Source organism: Anabrus simplex, chromosome 1, assembly GCF_040414725.1.
Source record: "Anabrus simplex isolate iqAnaSimp1 chromosome 1, ASM4041472v1, whole genome shotgun sequence".
Classification (NCBI taxonomy): Eukaryota; Metazoa; Arthropoda; class Insecta; order Orthoptera; family Tettigoniidae; genus Anabrus; species Anabrus simplex.
The window spans coordinates 97,803,709-97,827,434 of NC_090265.1; the positions used below are offsets into that span (position 1 = coordinate 97,803,709).

Below are 23,726 nucleotides of genomic sequence, written 5' to 3' on the forward strand. Positions count from 1 at the left end.
ATAGAGATTAATTTAATAGATTACATTAGTTAGGAAATTTCCAGTAAAATCTGCAACAAATGACATAGTAAATAGGAAAGGTGAAACTAAGAGAAATTGTAACAATTTTCAAAATTCATATATACTTTTATATTATACCATGGTACCATAGTCCAAGGATCAATTAATGTTTGGCACCGCTGAAGAAGAGAGCGGTGGCTCTCGAAACATGTACATGTATGGTAATTAAATAAAATAAAATGTATAAGTATTGACAAGGCGGTGAAAATATTTTACAGAAATTTGAATATAAGTCAATACGGACCAACATGGTGAAAATAATCAATAGGGGTATTTCAGTCCCCTTGACAAACAATACTGCAATGTATTTGAAACGTCAGCAAACTGTACGTGATGTGCAGACAACTGCAGCACGGCTCAACCCGGAAATTAAATTAAATAAAGAAAAAACATGATTACTTAATATGAACCTGGTCTGCCTACCGCCAAAGCTTTCCCCAAAATCCATAAGACCAGCTTCCCCATATGCCCCATCATTAACTATAGACCTAGCCATTTATGCAAATTGGGCCAATTCATTCACTAATTCTTTAGTAAAAATTATAAATTCCAGTTGAATAAATCCGTAAAAAAAAAACACCATTGAATTAATCGAAAAACTGGACAAATTTAAAATAGAACCGTTTCACACCCTTCATTCATTTGATATCAACAATATGTATCCCAGCATCATCTTCTTCTTGAGGTGCCTTCTCCTTGCGGAGGTTGGCAGTCCACATAGCCAGCTTCGGACGTGATGTTGCTGCATGGAAAGCATCTTCTGAAGTGCAGTTGTGCCATCTTCGGATGTCCTTCAGCCATAAATTCCTCCTCCTGCCAACAGACCTTTTCCCCTGTATTTTACCTTCAATGATGAGTTGTAATAGCTGGTACTTTTCACCTCTCATTATGTGCCCTAGATATTGGGTTTTTCTTTTTTTCTTTTTTTTTTTTACAGGAAGTAATAGTCCTTTTTGTTTCTTCATGCGATGAAGAACTTCGTAATTTGAAATTTTCAGCACCCAAGGTATTCGGACTAGGCGGCGATATAGATACATTTCAAAAGCATCAGTTCTTTGGTCAAGGGTCCAGCTTTCACATCCAAAGAGAAAAATGGGGAATACATAGCACCGAATCATTCGCATTCTTAATTGCACACTTTGATCCGATTTTGTAAATAGCTGTTTCATAGTAAAAAATTGTCTCCTGGCCTGTTCTATTGTAGATTTTATCTCTCTTGGAATCACATTCCTCATCTAGCACAGTACCCAAGTATTTGAAGGAGGATACTTGTTCAATCTTACTGCCTTTTATTGACAGGGTTGCTGGAATTTTTCTTTAGAGAAGACTACAACTTTGATCTTGTAAGCGTTGACAAACAGCCCAAACTCTTTACTGCGCTGGACTAATTTGTCTATCATGAGTTGGAGCACAGGTAATTCATTTGCTATGACAACAGTATCATCTGCGTACCTGATATTGTTAATTGCCTGTCCATTTATAACTATCCCGCTGTTTTCCTCCAACACCTCCCTAAATATTTCCTCAGAATAAATGTTGAATAAGAGAACACCTTTTCTGATTGTAGTCGCTTCTGATGTTCTTTGGTCGATTTTGACATCTGCGGTTTGATTCCAGTACAGTGCGCTGATAATGCGTAAATCGCATTGGTCAATACCATTACAAGTTGTCCATTTCATGACCGTATCGATGAATATAATCAAGAAGTTAGGCAATAATAAAGTATCGATTAGGTGGTTCTCTCAGGCAATAATAAAGTATCGATTAGGGGGTTATTTTACTAACTTCTTTATTGGTCAATACCAGTCGATCTTAATATCTCTACCATCTTTTCATGTTTCACACAGTCGAAGGCTTTTTTGTAGTCAATGAAACAAGTATATACATCAACATTCATGTCCCTGCACCTCTGTACTAGTACATTTAAGGAGAAGAGTGCTACACCTGTGCCGACCTCATTTTGGAAGCCAAACTGGGTCTGATCCACACGAGATTCACATTTCTTGTAAATCCGGACATGGGACATCAAACTAATCATACGGTAATCATCACACTGGGAGGAGTTCTGCTTCTTCGGTATTGGTATGAAAGTTGATCTCAGCCAGTCAGAAGGTATCTTTTCTGATGTATAGATGATCTTGGACAACGAGGTTAGTAGACTGAGGCCGGTTGGGTCCTGTTCAGCTATAACTTTAACAACTTCAGCGTAAATTCTGTCTGGACCAGTGGCTTTACCATTCTTAAGTTAAATGGCATTCAATACTTCACTCTTTGTGATTTCAGGACTGGCTTCATTGATTCTTTTGTCACTCTTTCACCTTTTTATATAGTTTATAGTGATCATGTTTCTCCTGAAGTTCCTCGATTTCCTTGCATTTGTCAGACATCCAAGATTCCTTTGCTTCTCTGCATTTTCTACGTATCTCTTTGTGTAGATTTCATGCAGGTCCTAAAACTAGTGGTTAACAACAACTATTTCACATTTGACAAATGCATATACCAACATGATGGACTGGCTATGGGCTCGCCGGCTTTGGGGATTTTGGCGGAGATATACATAGATTCCGTAGAATAAATGGCAATTAATAACAATAACATCTTCTCAAACATACTGTTTTGGTCCCGATATGTCGATGACACTCTGGTTATTCTAGATAACAGAATGGTAAATGCAGCAACCATCCTTAACAACTTAAACAATATAGATTACAGTATAAAAATACACATTGGAGTCTGAGTCCAATAATTCAATACATTTTTTAGACCTCACAATTAAGAGACTGCCTTCCTCACTAGAATATAATATCTATAGAAAACCAACACAGACAGCGACAACTATCAGAAGAGACTCCACACACCCATACACACATAAGTGCGCCATTTACTACAGTTTGGTAGACCGAGCATTAAAAATACCATTATCTAAGGTAAATCTAAAGAAAGAACTGAATACTATACGTGCCATCTCTAAATATAACGGGTATAATTCCTCATTCATAGAACGCATTATCAACAAATGTAATCATAGACCAAAGTCAACATTAACCAAAGAAAGACCAAATCCTGCCCTATATGCCACCTTCACCTTCAATGAAAATATATACAGTGTAATCAACATCTTTAAGAAATATAATATCAAAATTTCATATAGAACCAACAATAGAAATATAGAAATAGTGCACACTTCCAAGTCAATAAACAAATTAGACATTTTTGCCAAGTCAGGTTTTTTATTGTTTCAAATACAATAACTGCTTTTCCTCATACATCGGACAAACCAGAAGAAGTTTCAAAGTTAGATACCCAGAACACGTCAATGCCATTAAGTATAATAGGTTTTTGGCAATAGGCCAACACATCCATGACTCAAAACATAATTGCAGTACCATAGAACAAGACCTAGAAATTCTCAAGAACATAAACAAAGGCCCTTTGCTTGACATTACAGAAAACTGTTTTATTCATTTAGACCAATTTTTCAATCCCAATCTAAACCTCAATGAAATATCAGAAAAACCTAATATTCTTTTTGTAACCGGCACTACAGCGGCTACACAAACACAGTTAAAGGGAGGAAAATAAGTGCAATTGCACGGTACCTAAGACACTGCACACACAATAAAACATCTGATGAACTACGCCGATAACAACACTGGTAATTTTTTTTGCTAGTTGCTTTACGTCGCACCGACACAGATAGGTCTTATGGCGACGATGGGACAGGAAAGGGCTAGGAGTGGGAAGGAAGCGGCCGTGGCCTTAATTAAGGTACAGCCCCAGCATTTGCCCCGTGTGAAAATGGGAAACCACGGAAAACCATTTTCAGGGCTGCCGACAGTGGGGTTCGAACCTGCTATCTCCCGAATACTGGCTCTGGTAAATATCAGTTGGGGCAACTTGATGGTAATAAACCAGGAACGTGGAAAGGAAACTGGAAAACCTTACCAAGGGCCATGGAGGTGCAAAGGTTGCGGTTTTCCGAAAAGCCAACAGTGATCTCTTGTTTTCAAAATATTATTTACAAGATCGGCAATACAAATGAACTTCCGAAACAAATTCGCCAGTACACCAAATCTTGACATACACGTTCTTTGATAAATACAGTTTTAGATGTTCCTAGACAAGAGCTTTGCCTTAAGTTCAAAGAGTTAAGCAAATACATCTCAGTACAAAACTAATTCCACAAATACAATATTGAAGGTAAGAGGAAGCACAAAGTACTATTACATTTTAGAGTGATATAAAAACTTGCTTTTCACATCTGATCAACAGAGTGGCGATTAGGGCAAACTCCTGTAATACACCAACGAAAACTAAATGGAACTTAAAACCGGACAGGAAACAACAGCGCTTACCCCAAGGCAACCCATGCTGGTACCGAGGAGACGTTCACAACGTCAAAAACTTCGGCGGGATCGGCAGGCCAAGACCAAGACAGCTCAGAGACTTAAGACCTCACACGAAATGCTGCCTAGCCCCTTTTAAAGGGAATGGCCTTGGAGTAGCCAATCAGAGCACAGGAGCTTGCCCAGATTGACCAATCACAACTCTTTCAGCGGTCGCGATTTTTGAACCATTTTCTCGAACACAAACGATCGCGATCCTTCCATTTCCAGAATAGTAAGAACATATTTCTTGAATGCATAACTAACAAAAGCCAACACTTTTCTACTTCCTAATCGAAGTGTTCAGATGCATCAAATCCACGAAGAAGAAATCGATCTTTTACGCTCTGCACAACACTCTCCTACGTCGCACACCAACACCACTTCATCCCCTGACCCGCCTTAAACTCCGCCTTCTCATCCCTTCCCCTCCCCTCCTTTCTCCCTTCCTCTTCCCCTCTCTTCTTCCTGCCCCTTCCATCTCCCCTCCACCACACACCCAACTCACTCATACCCATTCACGTTCAGTCCGCACCTCTTCTTACTACACACAACAAGTACGCTGAACAAGGTGAGTCCCATATTCCATCACATGCAGCCGTGAATTTACTTTACCCTATCTCAAGCAATCCACTTGATTAACTTAGCTTTTCTTTTCTTTTCTTTTTAGGTTTCACTACCTGTGTTAAGCTGAGACAAGTTTAATTTAAAATTCAACCTTATTCAACCACCCAACTTTAGGCGTACCAGCCATAAACAAATATTTGATGGCCTTGCCAACCACACACAACACTCGACCTTGACTTATATATCTCCACTGATATTAACAGAAGAGTGGACATCAATTTTATCTCATTGTTTTGTTTTGTTATATACGAGGTGCGGCAATTAAATAACGTGACTGATGTGAAAAATGTGATTTATTGCAAACAAAGTTACAATACACTTTTATTGCCTTCAGTATACTCCCCTCCCCTATCTATACACCGTTGCATACGTGCCTTCCACTGTTCGAAGCAATGCTGTAGGTCATCCTTTGTCACCCTGCGCAACACATCTGCCATTTTTACTTTTACGTGTTCTACAGACTGAAAATGTGTTCCCTTCAGTACACTTTTCACTTTTGGGAAGAGATAAAAGTCACACGGATAAAAGATCAGGCGAATACGGAGGATGTTCTAGCACAGGAATGCGCTTGTTAGCTAAAAACTGCTTCACAGACAGGGCGTTGTGGGCTGGTGCGTTAAAGTGGTGAAGAATCCATGAGCCATTCTTTCATACATCTGGTCTGTTCTTCCTTACTCTTTCCATTAGCTTGATTAGGACTTCTTTATAGTATTGCTGATTTACAGTTTGACCGTCAGGAACCCATTCAATCATCAGAACACCCTTCACTTCTGACAGTCACAGGTCGTCCGGGACGTTCATCATCTTCAACCTCTTCCCAACCTTCAGAAAACCGTTTGTGCCACTCAAACACTCGTGCACGTGACATAGCATTGTCACCAAACACCTCCTTTAACATTTGAAAACATTCTGTGGGTGATTTCTTTAATTTCACTAGGAATTTCAGGTTAATGCGCTGCTCAAGTTTTATGTCCACCATGATCGCGGCACGACTACACAACAGTGATACAATTCCTTTAGGTTTGCCAATTGCCACCTTTTCAATACAATAAAACAGTTTTATTGTATTGCCACCTTTTCAATACAATACAATACAATAAAATAAAAGAATTTTATTGTATTGAATAGGTGGCAGTTGGCAAACCTAAACGAATTGTATCACAAGTAGATCTTCAATACGGACAAGGAAAATGAAGTTTATAACCTGCAATACACAACAGTGTCCGCTACAACCAAGTCTCAAACGCAAACTGAAGCAGGTAGAACGACGAAACGAAGTATGATTGCTCAGGAAAGATCAAGGTCAACTACATTCCAATGACAATATTATCTTTGTGAATTTTAGGGTAAGCTTTGGCTGTAGGTATACTTGGATTCATTGTGATCAGTTTTGTAGTTTCTTGTTCATTTAAAAGGAAGTTGGTGTTTTTTAAAAGAGTTTTTAAGTTCTTCTGGATACTATTGGTTGGATCTTTATTCTTAATTTGGAAGGTTTCATCTTGGAAACAAGTTTTGTTTTTGTTATGTATTCCTCTTTATCCATAATGACTGTAGTATTTCCTTTATCTGCTTTTGTTACTAGTAAGTTGTTATGCTGGATTTTGTTTTTGAGTTCCTTAATTTGTGTTAGGTCTTTAATATCTTGTTTGTAGGTTTCTTGGTTGATTCTATTGATATATTGTGGTAATATTTTTTTAATTTCATATCTGATTTCATTTTGTTGTTCTTGAGGTATTTTGTTTAAGGCATCTTCTGTTTCAGTAATGATAGTGTTGATATTTTCAAAAATTGAGTTATTTTTCCAGTTATGTTTGGGTCCCTTGCTCAGTATAGTAGTTTCTGCTTCATTAAATACTGTATTGGTTAGATTTTTGATTGGTGGGTGGAATTCATGTAGGTTGCTTTCAATAGGTGTAGTAGTATGTTGTTTGTTCTGTGTGTAGTTGTGTGTATGTTGATTTTGTGATTGTTTCAATGCATTGAGTTTCTTATTTAGGGTATTCTGTTTCTGTATCGCTAAGTTTTCTATCTTTACATAGGTTATTTGTTGGAAGTTAATCCAGTATGTATATGGTAATTCATGTGAGGCTTTTAGGTGTGCTTCATACATTTGCATGTTTAGGTGTTGTTTCTTTCTGTACATGAATTTGATCTCCTCTTTAAGCCATATTTGATTTGTCTTGTTTTGTGTATTTCGAGTTTGATAGGTGCTTCTATGTTTGTTATTATATTTCTTAAGAAATTTAGGGGTTAAGTTATTTTGTAGACATTGTTTTAAAAACGTGATGTTTTTGACAATGTTAGTGATCTTAATTTTCAGATTTTTATATATGTGTGCTATTCTTTTTTCCTGGTTGGCTGTTCTATTATTATTTATAAGCTTCATATCCGTATTGATTGGTATCACTATATAGAAATAATATGAGTCACCACCTTATCAATACACTATTTTATTTACTACCAAACTGGTAAATAGGGTCAATACCGGTTTCGACCCCTAAGGGGTCATCCTCAGTTGACACATACAAAATATATACAAAAACATCACATATAATGGTTAATGTTTAAAATTCTTATGTCATTAATATGTTGGTAAGTACATCTTAGTTTGGATATGCATATATTATGGAATTTATAAGTTTGCTCTGTTGAGCTATTATATAGGTTTTCTATTCCCTTGTATACAGTGTCAAAAGTATTGTATTGAATGTAATTCATCCATTTGACAAAATGCTAGTGGATTGACTATTAAATATGTACATTTACTGAGAGGTACATGCTATTCTACTTTACAATTTTTGTTTTACACAATATGAAGTAAAATTATTGCATTTGCACACGTATGATGATATTGGGTACAATGTAGAGTCTTAAAGATGTACTATTTGGATTTTCAGTATCCTGATTACATTTCATGTAGTGGTTGTAAGGTTTACTTATTCACTTATTTAGTTCAGTTAAATACATAAAGAACCTTGTTGATTTGAATTCTTATGATTAAAATATTGGTATATAATACCTAGTTGACGTGGATCCTTAATACTAATGTATAAGTTTGTAGCACCTTTTATTCTTGTTTTTTGTCTTAAAATAGAGTTGTGTCTTGACACTGTTTATTTTATTAGGTATATAAAAGTCTTGTTAAAATGAACCCTTTGGGGCTAAAACACCGGTATGAGATACCTGTTAAAATACTTTAGATAAAAAGTATTGATATATGGTGCTATGTGCATATTCTAGAAATATAAATGAATTTAAATATAGTTTAGTAACAGTACTGTAGGTTATTGTGTTGTAGTTTAATGACCGGTCCATTAGAAATATATAAATGTTTACTTGAATAGGATCGATCACATGTTCATGCTGTATGCATTATGAGTAAAATTGCATAATATATGATAGTAATAACTGGTAATTTTGTTGGATTTTGTTGGTAATTTTTTTGTATTCGACACGCGACAAGATGAGAATGCTTTCTTAATAATATTCAAGATTTCCAGTTACAACAACAGCAGTATCCAACAAAATTACCAGTTATTACTATCATATATTATGCAGTTTTACTCATAATGCATACAGCATGAACATGTGATCGATCCTATTCAAGTAAACATTTATATATTTCTAATGGACCGGTCATTAAACTACAACACAATAACCTACAGTACTGTTACTAAACTATATTTAAATTCATTTATATTTCTAGAATATGCACATAGCACCATATATCAATACTTTTTATCTAAAGTATTTTAACAGGTATCTCATACCAGTGTTTTAGCCCCAAAGGGTTCATTTTAACAAGACTTTTATATACCTAATAAAATAAACAGTGTCAAGACACAACTCTATTTTAAGACAAAAAACAAGAATAAAAGGTGCTACAAACTTATACATTAGTATTAAGGATCCACGTCAACTAGGTATTATATACCAATATTTTAATCATAAGAATTCAAATCAACAAGGTTCTTTATGTATTTAACTGAACTAAATAAGTGAATAAGTAAACCTTACAACCACTACATGAAATGTAATCAGGATACTGAAAATCCAAATAGTACATCTTTAAGACCCTACATTGTACCCAATATCATCATACGTGTGCAAATGCAATAATTTTACTTCACATTGTGTAAAACAAAAATTGTAAAGTAGAATAGCATGTACCTCTCAGTAAATGTACATATTTAATAGTCAATCCACTAGCATTTTGTCAAATGGATGAATTACATTCAATACAATACTTTTGACACTGTATACAAGGGAATAGAAAACCTATATAATAGCTCAACAGAGCAAACTTATAAATTCCATAATATATGCATATCCAAACTAAGATGTACTTACCAGCATATTAATGACATAAGAATTTTAAACATTAACCATTATATGTGATGTTTTTGTAGATATTTTGTATGTGTCAACTGAGGATGACCCCTTAGGGGTCGAAACCGGTATTGACCCTATTTACCAGTTTGGTAGTAAATAAAATAGTGTATTGATAAGGTGGTGACTCATATTATTTCTATATAGTACACCCAGGTTTGTCGTGTATGAGTAAGTCTCGAACTTCCGATGTTCTGGATGATCTCCGATGGTCTCTGACGATGTTGCAGGTAATCACTCATCACCTAAGTCCAATATGGCTGATGGACTCAATGTCCACAAAGACATCGAAAATGTGTTCTTCTTCACTCGCAGAATTTACAAGTCAAAGTTCATAAAGACCTTGCATAATTGGTTTCTCACCACTGGCAAAATCACAAGTCAATGTCCATAAAGACTTTAAAGAATTTGTTCCTTGACACTCGCGAAAATGACAAGTCCATGTTCACAAAGACTTTGAATAATTTTAGAGTTCATCACTGGCAGAAATTGCAAGTCAGTGTTCGTAAAGACTTTGAATAATTTCAGAGTTCATCACTGGCGAAAATTACAAGTCAATGTCTGTAAAGACTTTGAATAATCACTGGCGAAAATCACAAGTCAATGTCCATAAAGACTTTGAAGAATTTTAGAGTTCATCACTGGCGAAAATTACAAGTCACTGTTCATAAAGACTTAGAATAATTTGTTCCTTAACACTCACAGATATTACAAGTCCATGTTCAGAAAGACTTTGAATAATTTTAGAGTTCACGCACCCACAATTGATAAGTCCCATATGGCCGTGATGGTCTAAGTTCCGCATGAAGACTGTAACTACTCGAAGATAGCCTCTGACGACTACGGCAGCGTATAGAGCCAGGCTGAATACTCAGCTGTGACTGACTGATCAGGCTAAAGTGAGCCCTCCTTATATTCAGTTTGGGGGCTTCTACGTCATCATATAGCGTGATCCCTTGAAGCTGGGGTTATCCCATGAATCCCTTGACGGATTTACTTGAGATTCATGCTTTGCGACGTTTATGTGATTATTAAATATTGAACATTAATTTATTGAAACCACCTATTCAATACTGGTTAAGTCTTTATGACTATAACAATGTCATTACGTTAACTTTGAGTATGGTACATGTTTCGCCTGGCATAGCAGGCATCATCAGCCATTAATTCTATCTCCAAGTCAGAGCTCTGAGTGGGTGTTATTTTAGGATTAATCATAGTCAATATTATTTACATAACATTACAAAGGAGTGATTAAGCCGTACATGTTTTAAAGTTCTAAAGTGACATTCTACTCATGTTCACATTTAATGGAATATATTGACTGTTAACTTTCATAATGTCAGTAATGAGAACGGCTTGCTGCAAGTGGAATTAAATCATCTGTACATTTTTACAACTTATTGGAGATTAACATATGCTAGAACTATTCTTAAACATTATTTTTTACAACAATTTACATAATATATATACAAACTTATGGTACATATTGGAACTGAACTGGTTGAACTTGTCTTGAAGTTTCAATGGAATGTCTTATTCATATCCTGTCAAATGGGGAAAATGCTGATGCTGGGATGGCATTATAGTCTATTGAAGTCATAGCATTTAAATATACCTTTTTATATTTGTAGGACATTGAAACATGTTCAGCTTATATGTTTTATTTTGGAGGTCAGTATCACTCCTTAGAAGAATGAGCATCAATATTTAGGTGTCTTAAAGTGGAAAGGCGAGAATGCTGTTAGAGAGTTTGATCAAGATTTGTTAGATAACGGATTAATACGTGACCGCATAAACTTGTTTATGTGATTCCCTTCAAAATGACATGTCGCTCAAGTCGCTACCATAATTATTAGAGGAGTTTTAAAAGTTTCTTAATCGAATGTTCGTGAAGGTGTGATGCTTGAATCCAGAACATACCAGGTCAGGCCAGCTACACTTGGCGTGTCAGGCGGGTGATCGATCTTGCCCCTGCCGCTACGTCACACACACAGCTGTCCTCGACTCGCTCGCTCGTTCCACTGAATGTAAACAAACCAGGCTTGCTCGGAATATTACGCGTGATGATTAAATGCAATTAACTATCAAAACCCCCATGTACAGGCCGTAACCGGTACAATACACACAAATAAAATAACTTCTTCTCAGTTGAGATATTTACAGTACATACTGTACCTTGGTTTATATTCCTTATTGCACTAGCACATCACATTTTAAAGCACTTGAATTCTAGTTTATGAGGACTAGGTACCACCACCTGCCTCAATGTATATTCACACCAATTCACTTAATGTGACCCCTAACCTCAAATTGTCACATGTACTTTTCCCTCTTGCATCCAGGATCCTGTAGTTCACCACCATTATCAGTCTTATGTCAACGAAAGGAGACAACAGAGCGACCAAAAACCATCACTATAAATGAGAATCATGGACAACTTCTCCAAAAGGTGTTAAGTGTCCGGCCGTGGAATATTGGCCCCTTATTTTGTTAAGGATATTGTACAGAATCCAGAAACGGGTGGACCAGGTAGTCTTCATAGACCTTGTTATTACCCTATTTGTGCAGCAGGATGGTGCTACAGCCCACATTATGGGGAGAGTCATTTACCCTTCTGCAACAACATTTTGGAGATTGCCTGATTTCTCCATTCCCCGTATCCTTCCCCCCTCCCTGGATTATCATTGCCCCAGATGCCTACATAGAGGGCATGTTAAAAGAATCTGTTTCCAAGATAGATAACCTTCCTACAATATTCCCAAATTATGCGAGAAGATAATGTTGTTTTGTGTCCTTACCATGATGTTTGTTCATCAGCTTGTTCAATTATCTTCAGAAATGTTGTGAACAATGTGTGGCATGTGATGGTACATATTTGGAATGCACAATGTACCATTGCAATTAAATAACGTTGCAGTGTCATTTGTTTCACTGCGTACAATATATGTTGTGTGTTATGTAATTTGTATAATCAATATAACTACAAAATAATGTTATTGCTAAGGAATTAGATGTTATCTTGCCAACATATTTATGACTATCTGTATTTAGACATCATTACAAGTACATCATGAAGTATATTTAGATTATCTTTTTATCTTACTGTATAATGGTGTGGGTTACTGTAGTCACGTCCTAGTTCGTGAACCATGGGCAACGGCTGAGTGGCTAGTAAGTGGTCCTGAGAGTTACGATACCAGTTGCTATGGAATGGGGGTAGGAATCTCGGACATATTCTGTGTTGTGGCCCTCCTTGTGCTCAGGCAGCTAGGACTATACAATCCACCGGTTGTCCCTAACCCGTTAGAGAAGAGATCCTCACTTGGACTATGTGCAAGTAGGGTAGCATCCTGCTTCATGAATTTACAAAGCTCAAAACATTCTAAGCAAGCCTCGGACCTATGGGAGGAATAGAGTCCCACTCTCATTTGACAGGCGAGGGACTCCTTGGAAACAACTTGGCTAACAAAATGGAATTTGATGGGGAACTATCAATATTAATGGGGCTTATGGAAGAAAGAAAGTAGAACTGGCTGAGTCAGCAGGAGTAAGTGATATTCGGGTAAGGGGAGATAACGAGGAGGAGGTAGAAGATTATAAAGTGTACTTGACAGGTGTTAAAAAGGGAAGGGCAGAGTATGGGGTAGGATTGTTTATCAGGAATACTATTGCACGCAACATAGTTTCTGTTAGGAACGTAAATGAGAAAATGATGTGGGTAGCTTTGGCAGTTGGAGGAATTAGGACGAGAATTGTCTCAGTTACTCACCATGTGAGGGTGCAGATGAGGATGAAGTTGACAAGTTTTATGAAGCATTGAGTGACATTGTTGTCAGGGTGAACAGGAAGGATAGGATAGTGCTAATGGGCGATTTCAATGCGAGAGTTGGAAATAGAACCGAAGGATATGAAAGGGTGATTGGTAAATGTGGGAAAGATATGGAAGCTAATGGGAATGGGAAGCGTTTGCTGGAATTCTGTGCTAGTATGGGTTTAGCAGTTACGAATACATTCTTCAAGCATAAGGCTATTCACTGCTACACACGGGAGGGTAGCGGTACCAGATGCATAATAGACTATCTTAACCGAATTCAAATTCAGGAAGTCTGTTAGGAATGTACGGGTTTTTCGGGTATTTTTCAATGATACAGACCACTATTAGATCTGTACTGAACTAAGTATCTCAAGGCCTAGGATAGAGAAAGTGAAATCTGTCTGCAAACGAATAGGGGTAGAAAATCTCCATGATGAGGAAATTAGACGGACGTACCTGGATATGATTAGTGAGAAGTTTCGAACAGTGGACAGTAAGCAGGTTCAGGATATAGAAAGAGAATGGGTGGCATACAGGGATGCTGTAGTGGAAACAGCAAGGGAATGCCTAGGAACAACTGTGTTTGTAAAGATGGGAAAAAGCATAAAAAGAAGGCTTATTAGAAATGGCTCCAAACAAGGGCCGTTGCAGACAGGGAATTGTATGTAGATGAAAGAAACAGAGCGAAACAAATAGTTGTTGAATCCAAAAAGAAGTCATGGGAAGATTTTGGTAATAACCTGGAAAGGCTAGGTCAAGCAGCAGGGAAACCTTTCTGGAAAGTGATACAGAATCTTAGGATGGGAGGGATAAAAGGAAATGAACAGTGTTTTGAGTAATCCAGGTGAACTCATAATAGATCCCAGGGAATCACTGCAGAGGTGGAGGGAATATTTTGAACATCTTCTCAACGTAAAAGGAAATCTTCCTGGTGGTGTTGCAAACAGCCAAGCTCATGGGGAAGAGGAAAGTGATGTTGGTGAAATTATGCTTGAGGAAGTGGAAAGGATGGTAAGTAAACTCCATTGTCATAAAGCTGCAGGAATAGATGAAATTAGACCTGAAATGGTGAAGTATAGTGGGAAGGCAGGGATGAAATGGCTTCATAGAGTAGTAAGATTAGCATGGAATGTTGGTAAGGTACCTTCAGATTGGAAAATAACAGTAACTGCACCTGCAGCAACTATTGAGGTATCTCATTGATTAGTATACCTGGCAAAGTATTCACTGGCATCTTGGAAGGCAGGGTGCAATCAGTAGTTGAGAGGAAGTTGGATGAAAACCAGTGAGGTTTCAGACCACAGAGGGGCTGTCAGGATCAGATTTTCAGTATGCACCTGGTAATTGAAAAATGTTACGAGAGGAATAGCCAGTTGCGTTTGTTTCGTAGATCTAGAGAAAGCAAATGACAGGGTACCAAGGGAAAATATGTTCGCCATACAGTGGGGATTATGAAGTATAGGGTAGATTATTGAAATCGTTATGTTGGCAATTGGGCTGCAATGAGAATTGATGCTAGAATGAGTTCTTGGTTCAGGGTACTTACGGGGATTAGACAAGGCTGTAATCTCTCACCTTCGCTGTTTGTAGTTTACATGGATCATCTGCTGAAAGGTACTAAGTGGCAGGGAGGGATTCTGTTGGAAATGTAGTAAGCAGTCTGGCCTATGCTGATGACTTGGTCTTAATGGCAGATTATGCCGAAAGCCTGAAGTCTTGGAACTTGAAAATAGGTGCAATGAGTATGGTATGAAAATTAGCCTCTTGAAGACTAAATTCATGTCAGTATGTAAGAAATTCAACAGAACTGAACGTCAGATTGGTGCTACAAAGCTGGAACAGGAGAAAATTTTAAGTATTTAGGTTGTGTGTTCTACCAGGATGGTAATATAGTGAGATTGAATCAAGGTGTAGTAAAGCTAATGCAGTGAGCTCACAGTTGCGAACTACAGTGTTCTGTAAGAAGGAAATCAGCTCCCGGAGGAAACTATCTTTACATCGGTCTGTTTTCGGACCAACTTTGCTTTACGGGAGCGAAAGCCGGGTTGACTCAGGATATCTTATTCGTAAGTTAGAAGTAACAGACATGAAAGTAGCAAGAATGATTGCTGGTACAAACAGGTGTGAACAATGGCAGGAGGATACTCGGAACAGGGTGATAAAGACTAAGTTAGGAATGAGCTCAATGGATGAAGCTGTACACATGAACATTCTTCAGTGGTGCGGTCATATGAGACGAATGGATGAGGATAGGTTACCTAGGTGAATAATGGACTCTGTTATGGAGGGTAAGAGAAGTAGAGGGAGACCAAGACGATGATGGTTAGACTCAGTTTCTAACGATTTTAAGATAAGAGGCATAGAACTAAATGAGGCCACAGCACCAGTCGCAAATAGAGGATTGTGGCGACGGTTAGTAAATTCTATGTGATAACATCAACGTGTGAGCTACGGACGTGAGACAGGTACAAAGGAAATATCTCATTGTTTTACTATGACAACACAGCGGTGTGCATCTATTGCATCATGCATGCGTAGAATTGGTGTGTAAATGGTGACTTGGGTATATGGACATGTGCTGTTATTGAATTTCTTACATCTGATGGGTGTACTCTCATGGATAATCATCAACCACTGAATGAATGTTGTCTGTGATAATGCATGTGTGGATGCAAGTACTGTCAGATGTTTGGCAATGAGTATTAAAGACAATAATGCAGTCACAATAAGCCTGGATGAGCAGATTCGCACCAATCAATATGTCAGTCAGAAAGACATCACTGCAATCAGGGTTTTACTTGAGCGAATCTTATCACATCATCCATGCTCTGCATAGCTATGGGAAGCTCTATGCATAGTAGTGCCAGAAATGCTGACTCTTGAAATGAAACAGCAGCTGAAAATAGTTTGTGAGGAACTCCTGGCTTGATGTATGGTGGAATTTTAGGACTTCCCTCACCAGCTTGTCACTGGTGAGAAGTTGTAGACACACCATTATGACCCAGAAAACAGTTGACAATCAGTTGAGTGCAGATATTAGAAGTCTCCTAACTTCAAAGAATTCAAAGTCACTGCTTCAACGGATGCTTGATAACACAAATCAACAAACACAGGATGCATTACAGCTTCTTATGTTTAATGATATTTTATCCTATCTTCCATAACACCTTACAATAAACAACCGTATTCACTCTCATTCACGCATCCCATTCACACTCAAAAAAGCCTGGATAACGCTGGCTGAGGGTTTTAAAAACTTGTCTTAAATTTTGCTCCCCTGATGTCATTGGGAGTTCATTCCATCAGCTCGTGGCAGTGATTGTGAATGATTTGTTGCAGGTTGTGGTTCGATGTACAGGAATTTTAAGCGTACAGCCTGACTTGGTATTGAACAGATGTAGTGAACTAAGGTAGCAAAATTTGGGGATAGGTAAGGTGGAGTGTTTTTAGAAAGCACATAATACACCAAAGTAGTTGCATGGGGTCTGCGTCTGTCATTCAGTCGTAACCAAGATAACTGTAGCCGTGTATGGGGATACATGGGCATATGTCGGATGCATACCTGATGCATACATTTTGGGCATGTTGCAGTGTCATGCCTTGCCCATTATTGATATCAATAAAACTGTATATCAGTATTCAAGAATTGAGAACAAAAGGGACTGAATGAGCTTTTTTTTTTTTCTTTTTTTTTTTCTTTTTCAGGGACCAAGGAAATATATTTTTAAACCCCTTCAGGGGATTCAGGAATTGATATATCTTTTTGCATACAGTCGTCACATGTTACATGTAACTAATCTCATAATTAGACCCGTATTGAATTTGCTATAATATGCTTACAGTATTGTGATTTTTTATTCCACCTTTTCAATACAATATTGGTTTTATGTTGTTGGATCATAATGCTACAACATTATTTTATAGGGACATGTTTCGCTTGAATTTCAAGCATCCTCAGCCTATATAATCATCTCAAGTTCAAGACCTGCCGTATTTGATTTGCTTTGACAAATTTGTGCTTAATTATAATTCTAAAATTAAGTAATAAAATATATAAACATAGGAATTTATGAACACATTAATAGTTTAACAATGTGAATGACTATACTAAAATTGGAATAACCGTTAATTCTAAAGATATTGACGTCCAAAACACAGTATCTTCAAATGTTGAAAATTTGGCTAAAATTGTTTTCTCAAAGTTCTAGTTTATTAAAAACAATTGTAATTTGACTTCTATGTTAAAATTTGAGTCATAATTATAGTTAAAACTTATTGGTGTCTGAAGATTAAAATTTTGGCTACGTTGGAATTCAGCTTCAGGTTTTAATTTTGAGGCTTGCTACTGTAATTTAATAGTTTTGAACAGTAAAATGTTGAATTAGTTAGTTTCATCAAACTAGTCTTGTTTTTACGATCAGATTTTCCGTTGGTAGTAGTTTGTAAAAACAAGACTAGTTCGATGAAACTAATTCAACATTTTACTGTTCAAAACTATTAAATTACAGTAGCAAGCCTCAAAATTAAAACCTAAAGCTGAATTCCAACGTAGCCAAGATTTTAATCTTCAGACACCTATAAGTTTGAACTATAATTACGACTCAAATTACAATGTTTTTAATAAACCAGAACTTTGAGAAAACAATTTTAGCCAAATTTTCAACATTTGAAGATACTGTGTTTTGGACGTCAATATCTTTAGAATTAACGGTTATTCCAATTTTCGTATAGTCATTCATATTGTTAAACTATTAATGTGTTCATAAATTCCTGTGTTTATATATTTTATTACTTAATTTTAGAATTATAATTAAGCACAAATTTGTCAAAGCAAATCAAATATGACAGGTCTTAACTTTGAGATGATTATATAGGCTGAGGATGCTTGAAATTAAAGTGAAACATGTCCCTATAAAATAGTGTTGTAGCATTATGATCCAACAACATAAAACCAATATTGTATTGAAAAGGTGGAATAAAAAATCATAGTATTGTAAGCATATTTGTCACATGTTGCGTCCAATTTAATATTTCGCTTATAGCCACGCCAAGATTCATAACTGTTTCACAGTACGGAATAGTGGTGTTGTTTATTGCTACATGAGGAATATCGTGTTGTTTTAAGACGTGTAAGTTTTTCAAATTGCCTATGATTATTGCTTGGGTTTTAAGAGGACTAAGTTTGAGATTGGTACTCAATGCAAAATTACTTATAAGACTTAAATCTGCATTAACTTGTACAGCACTCTGAATTTTATCAGTTCTTGATTGGTAGTAGATATGCTGATCTGTTCCTGTTGTATGTTCCTTGCATCTAATATTTTATCAGACTTACTTTTAATTGTTATCAAAATATAATTTAGTTTACATTAGCTTGTGTTATAAGTGTCTATAACTTGAAAATTTTGATGGACTAAATTGGCCAAATAATATATATAAAATATAATTCATCTCTCATGGAGATACAAACCCGGTGGAAACACACAGCAAACATCTATAGGTTCATTGTTTCTGAGAAATGTATACCTGTGAGGAACTTTTGCATTACCATGCATCATTCATTTTTTTGAGCAACTATACGTGTAGTTTCTTTCCTCACCCAGTTGCATTTCATTTCCTTAGCTTATTATCTATGACAGTGAAAACTGACTTGCTTGGTAATATTTTTTAAATGGTCTCACTGCTTTATTCAGTTTAATGAATGTCCAGCTTGCAATTAATATATATATATATATATATATATATATATAGAGAGAGAGAGAGAGAGAGAGAGAGAGAGAGAGAAAGGGGGGAGGACAAGAAAAAGAATACATAATAGGATGAATATAATGGCAAGTCTGTGGGAAGAAAGAGCATAGAAAGAGGATATAAGGACAAGAAAACAAAGCGACGAAGACAATCTCACATCATCATACACTGCTGTCTTCAGATATATTAGTTCTCTCCTCATCCATTCCAGTTCTTCTACAGCCATCTCTTCTCAGCCTCCGACTAGCTTGTTTCTGCTTCTCAGCTTTGTTAGGAGGGTGGGCCTCAGTACTCATTTAAGGGCCATTTTAACAGATATTCATTCTTGATACAGGAAGTGTAGGATAAAAAGAGAGCCAGATATGTACAAATAATATCTAACGTGTCAGTAGGAAACATTTTCTTCAAGAATCCACTCTCATCCCATTCCATTTGTCACATAAAACTTGTCTTAGTTGGTGTGGTAAAACCAATAACAAACGGAAAGATAGTAAAAGGTTAGGAACATAGGACAAACACAAAAGTAGAAAAGGGCAAGTAAAGAGTCATGGGTATAAGTCCTAAACAGGTCTAGAATTCTCAGTTCTTAGAATTTGTAAATATTAATGTAATGAATCTATTCTTGGAATGAGACTAGTTCATTTGGTCCATCAGTATTTTCAAGTTAAAAGACATATTTCTGACACAAGTTAATGTTAACTAAATTTACTTTCCTGGCATCTGATGTGATCTGTTTCATAATCATTTTTCATTTGTTTGATAGGCATTGCTGAATTTGGACAAGGGCCGAGTACTACAGTGTCATCGTCATCTGACAGTGTCAAAGTAGAACCGGAGTCAGGTTCGGGAACTGACAAGAATGCTAAGAAACGAAGTATAGGGTATAATTTTGTATCAGATGACTTTGAAGGTGTGGCCGTTTTACGTACAACTTGTCTGGAATGTGAACATGTAACTGAAAGGAAGGAGACATTCTGCGATATATGTGTTCCTATCACAACAGACCAAGACTCTGAAGATGGTAAGGGTTATTTTAGATTTAAGTACTTCTGGAGCCGAAAGTGCTACATAAAATAGTGCCATATATGATCTAGGTGGCAGTATATTGTATTGATTGTTAAGAATAGAAATGGTGTACTGGAAGTTCATGTATCAGCTTAATGGTATATTACATATAATGTGTTGTCAGAATTGGGTTTCTCACCAGCCCAGATGTTGTTTAATAAAAGGCTTAGGTCCAGTTTATTCAACCTCAGTTAACATTTAATTGCCTGTTAAAATATTTTAACAGTGAACTTAACCAAATTAGCATTTAATCAACATTGGTTAAGACTAACAATCTGTTAAACTCTCAATTAACTGCCCAGGTTCAAGCAGTTAAATTCTCTGTTAGCTCAAAATATGGCAGGTGCATCAGATGCAGAACTTCTGTATTCTTAACATGCTGCTAAATTTTTAATGCTATGTTAACAAACAGTGTGTTAGTGTTCTTTCAACTGAGATTGAATAAACGGAACCTTAGAGAAGTTACAGATTCTCAAAGCGAAGTTAAAACCTGTTGTACCAAGTAATCTGATTGTAATAAAAAAAATCAGTCAGTAGCATTCAAAACAAAAGCATTATTATGATAAGACATGCAGAAATAATGTCTAATGTGTCAATAGGAAACATTTTCTTAAAAAATCCACTCTTGTCCCATTTCTTTTGTCACATAAATCTTGTCTTAGTTGGTGTGATGTAAAACCAATAACAAAGAAAGTTCATAGTCATTAATCAGAGATTCATGTATTTTTAGATGTCGACGCCTGGTGGTCATGATCATTAAGGCATCAAGTATCTGACACACTGTGGTTAGCCGGTTCAAGTCCCATTGATCGAAAAAAAATTCACCACCAGAATGTAGGTCGGCAGGGTAGGAGACATGGTGATGTACAATTTCTAATTACTAAATTTCATGCCAAAAGCCTGGATTCAATTCCAAACCTCTCTGCAGTGTTCATATAGAACAGGGCTTCTCAAAACTATTTTCGTTAGCGGCACACTGTTTCGCTATGCTGAATATAGCGACACACCCCAGCGTACAAGTAACAATGTCTGCTTTAGAAGAATTTCGAATGCTACAGAGCAGTCCCGAAACATTGAGAACCCTAGTGGAGGGTACACGAACCACTGGAACGTTAGTAGGGAAACATATTGATCACTGCCAAACCCTAGTGGAGCATATATAAACTAATCAGTGGTCTCATGCAGACAGTTCAGTACTTCAGTTGAAAATGGAGAGATGTGTAAATGTAGTACACAACTTAATGCAATTGATTGTTGAATAAGTCGCAATATATGGTGTTATTATACAACTGAAATAAATATACAGATATTGTATTTTAAAATGGCGAATTGTTAATGAAACGCCAATGATTGAACACCAGTGAATAACATCAGAGTGAAAATAGAACACATGAATCAGCCGGATCAGGTGAACTTCCTGAGTGTGATGTATGTATTACATACTATCCACTTCATTCAGTATCGATATTGCAATTAAGATAAGAATTAAGTAAAAAAAATTCCACCTGATCGATACTTTATTATTTAACCTTAGGCTAAATTTTATGTCATTAAAAATTGCAGTACACGTTTCAATTGCTTGGCAATCATCATCAGCTGCTTATCTTAAAGCTTAGGCGAAAAAGCATAAAACATTTCATAATTAAAATTTGTTGGTAAAGGACACTTAATGTTGAGGGAGGGTGGGGATGTTAAAATTAGATATACAAATTAAAAAGCTATTTTTAAACTAAAACTTCCTAAAATTCCTTCTATGGCACTACACTAGTTCTTCATTAGGTTCAACTGTGTTTCACTCAATGATCAGTTCACTTGTCTTGATTATATGTTGTCCTTCATTTTTCTAGATCATTCTTATTGTCCTCTAGAAGAATTTATGCTGACTATAGTCGAATTTGTTCAGTTTTCATTTAGACGGATAGTTTGAAGTAACTGTAACTGGCAGGAAAGATATAATTAGTAATTAAAAAGAGTTTTGTTTGAGATTCTGTTATCCAAATAAATTGCATGTATTTGAAAAGAATTGTAAAGGCCGAAACTTACCCCTGTTCAATTGTTCGCTGTGTAAATTTATTCTAAATCTTTAAAAGATTGGCACATTTGGTGTGACCTAAAACCGGCAGAAGAACGTGTTGGTTATTTAAGAGAATCTGGAGACATGTTTCTTGCACGGAGTTATTATGCCGTAAAGAAACTATTTTAAACTTACCCCTGTCCAATTTATTCTGGTTACGAAGTTTACTTGTTTGTTTCTGTCTCTGCCGTCTTCGACCTAGTGTAATAGCTGTGTGACGAGTGCGTTTTACTGGCTTGGCTTAGAGGGGGAAGGGGAAGTGAGAGTGTGTTGTCATTTGTTGTCGAGTTAAGGGGATTGGTTTCTATTTGTGACGTAGCTGCTTTGTGATAGGTTCCTACTTTCACTGGGCGTATTCGATTGCTTTCTAATACTTCCATGTATCTTAAAATGTGTTCAAATGTGTGAAAAAAAATATTTTTTACCTAATTCTTATCTTAAATGTGATGTATGTGGCAAAAAATTAAGTAATGAATGTATGGTTCCAAGCAAACTAAAGAGACACTTGAAAACGAAACAGTGTCACTTTGAAAATAAACATAAAGCTTATTTCAGTCGTTGTTTACTCCCTTTTCGATTTAAGGAAGGCAAGACAATAAATCAAATAATTACAACTTCAGAAAAAGTACTAGTAGCTAGATATAAAGTAGCAGAAATAATTGCCAGGAATATGCAATCACACACAGCAGCAGAAACTTTGATTTTACCTGCTTGTAAAGAAATAGTTAAATAGCGAGACGGAGGTATCCAAAGTACCTTTGTCAAACGATACAATTGCTCGCCGCATAGAAGACATGTCAGCTGATATTAAGAAATGAGCAGTGGAAAAATACATGATGGTAAAATATTTGCACTTCAACCGGAGGAATCAACAGACATAAGTAAAAAAAAAAAAGTCAATTAATGAGCTACATAAGAATTTTAAACAAAGAATCACTTATTGATATAGATGTTGATTCCCATAGGGAATCTGAAATATTTGTCCTGAATGAGTAAATTTATAATACCAATATAAATGGTCCGTTATTGGACATTATAAATTTTCCAGCTAACTCATTCTTGGTTGCCAGCGTTTCGCCCTCGTGTGCTAGGGTGGGCTCAATAGTTGGTACCTAACACACCTACCACCTACTGCCGGTGGCTCCAGTTAGCCTACGCAGTGGCCTCCACGGTATGCACTAGCCAGCGTATTGGTAGGTGTGTTAGGTACCAACTGATGAGCCCACCGTAGCACACGAGGGTGAAACACTGGCAACCAAGAATGAGTTAGCTGGAAAATTTATAATGTCCAATAACGGACCATTTATATTGGTATTATAAATTTACTCATTCAGGACAAATATTTCAGATTTCCTATGGGAATCAAGATCTATATCATCTGATGGCCAAGCATGCATCAATTTTGGGTAATGAGACATTGGACGGTTCCTATCCTGCAAGGAATTACCTCTGACATCAACAGAATCAGACATATATAATGCTATGACAGCGACTGGAAGAAAATGGACTTCAAACCTTCAAAATATGGTGGTCTGCCTGCCCATATGCCACCTTAAGACAT

The 23,726-nt window shown here is 36.5% G+C and overlaps 1 protein-coding gene across 1 annotated transcript in view; it reads left to right on the forward strand.

Moving 5' to 3' along the window:
* Window positions 1–23,726, forward strand: part of Usp1 (ubiquitin specific protease 1) — a 289,870-nt gene that overhangs the window by 169,548 nt on the left and 96,596 nt on the right. The window contains exon 6 of the mRNA XM_067156525.2: window positions 19,790–20,047. Within this exon, the coding sequence (XP_067012626.2) occupies window positions 19,790–20,047 (258 nt within the window). The remainder of the gene's footprint in view (window positions 1–19,789; window positions 20,048–23,726) is intronic.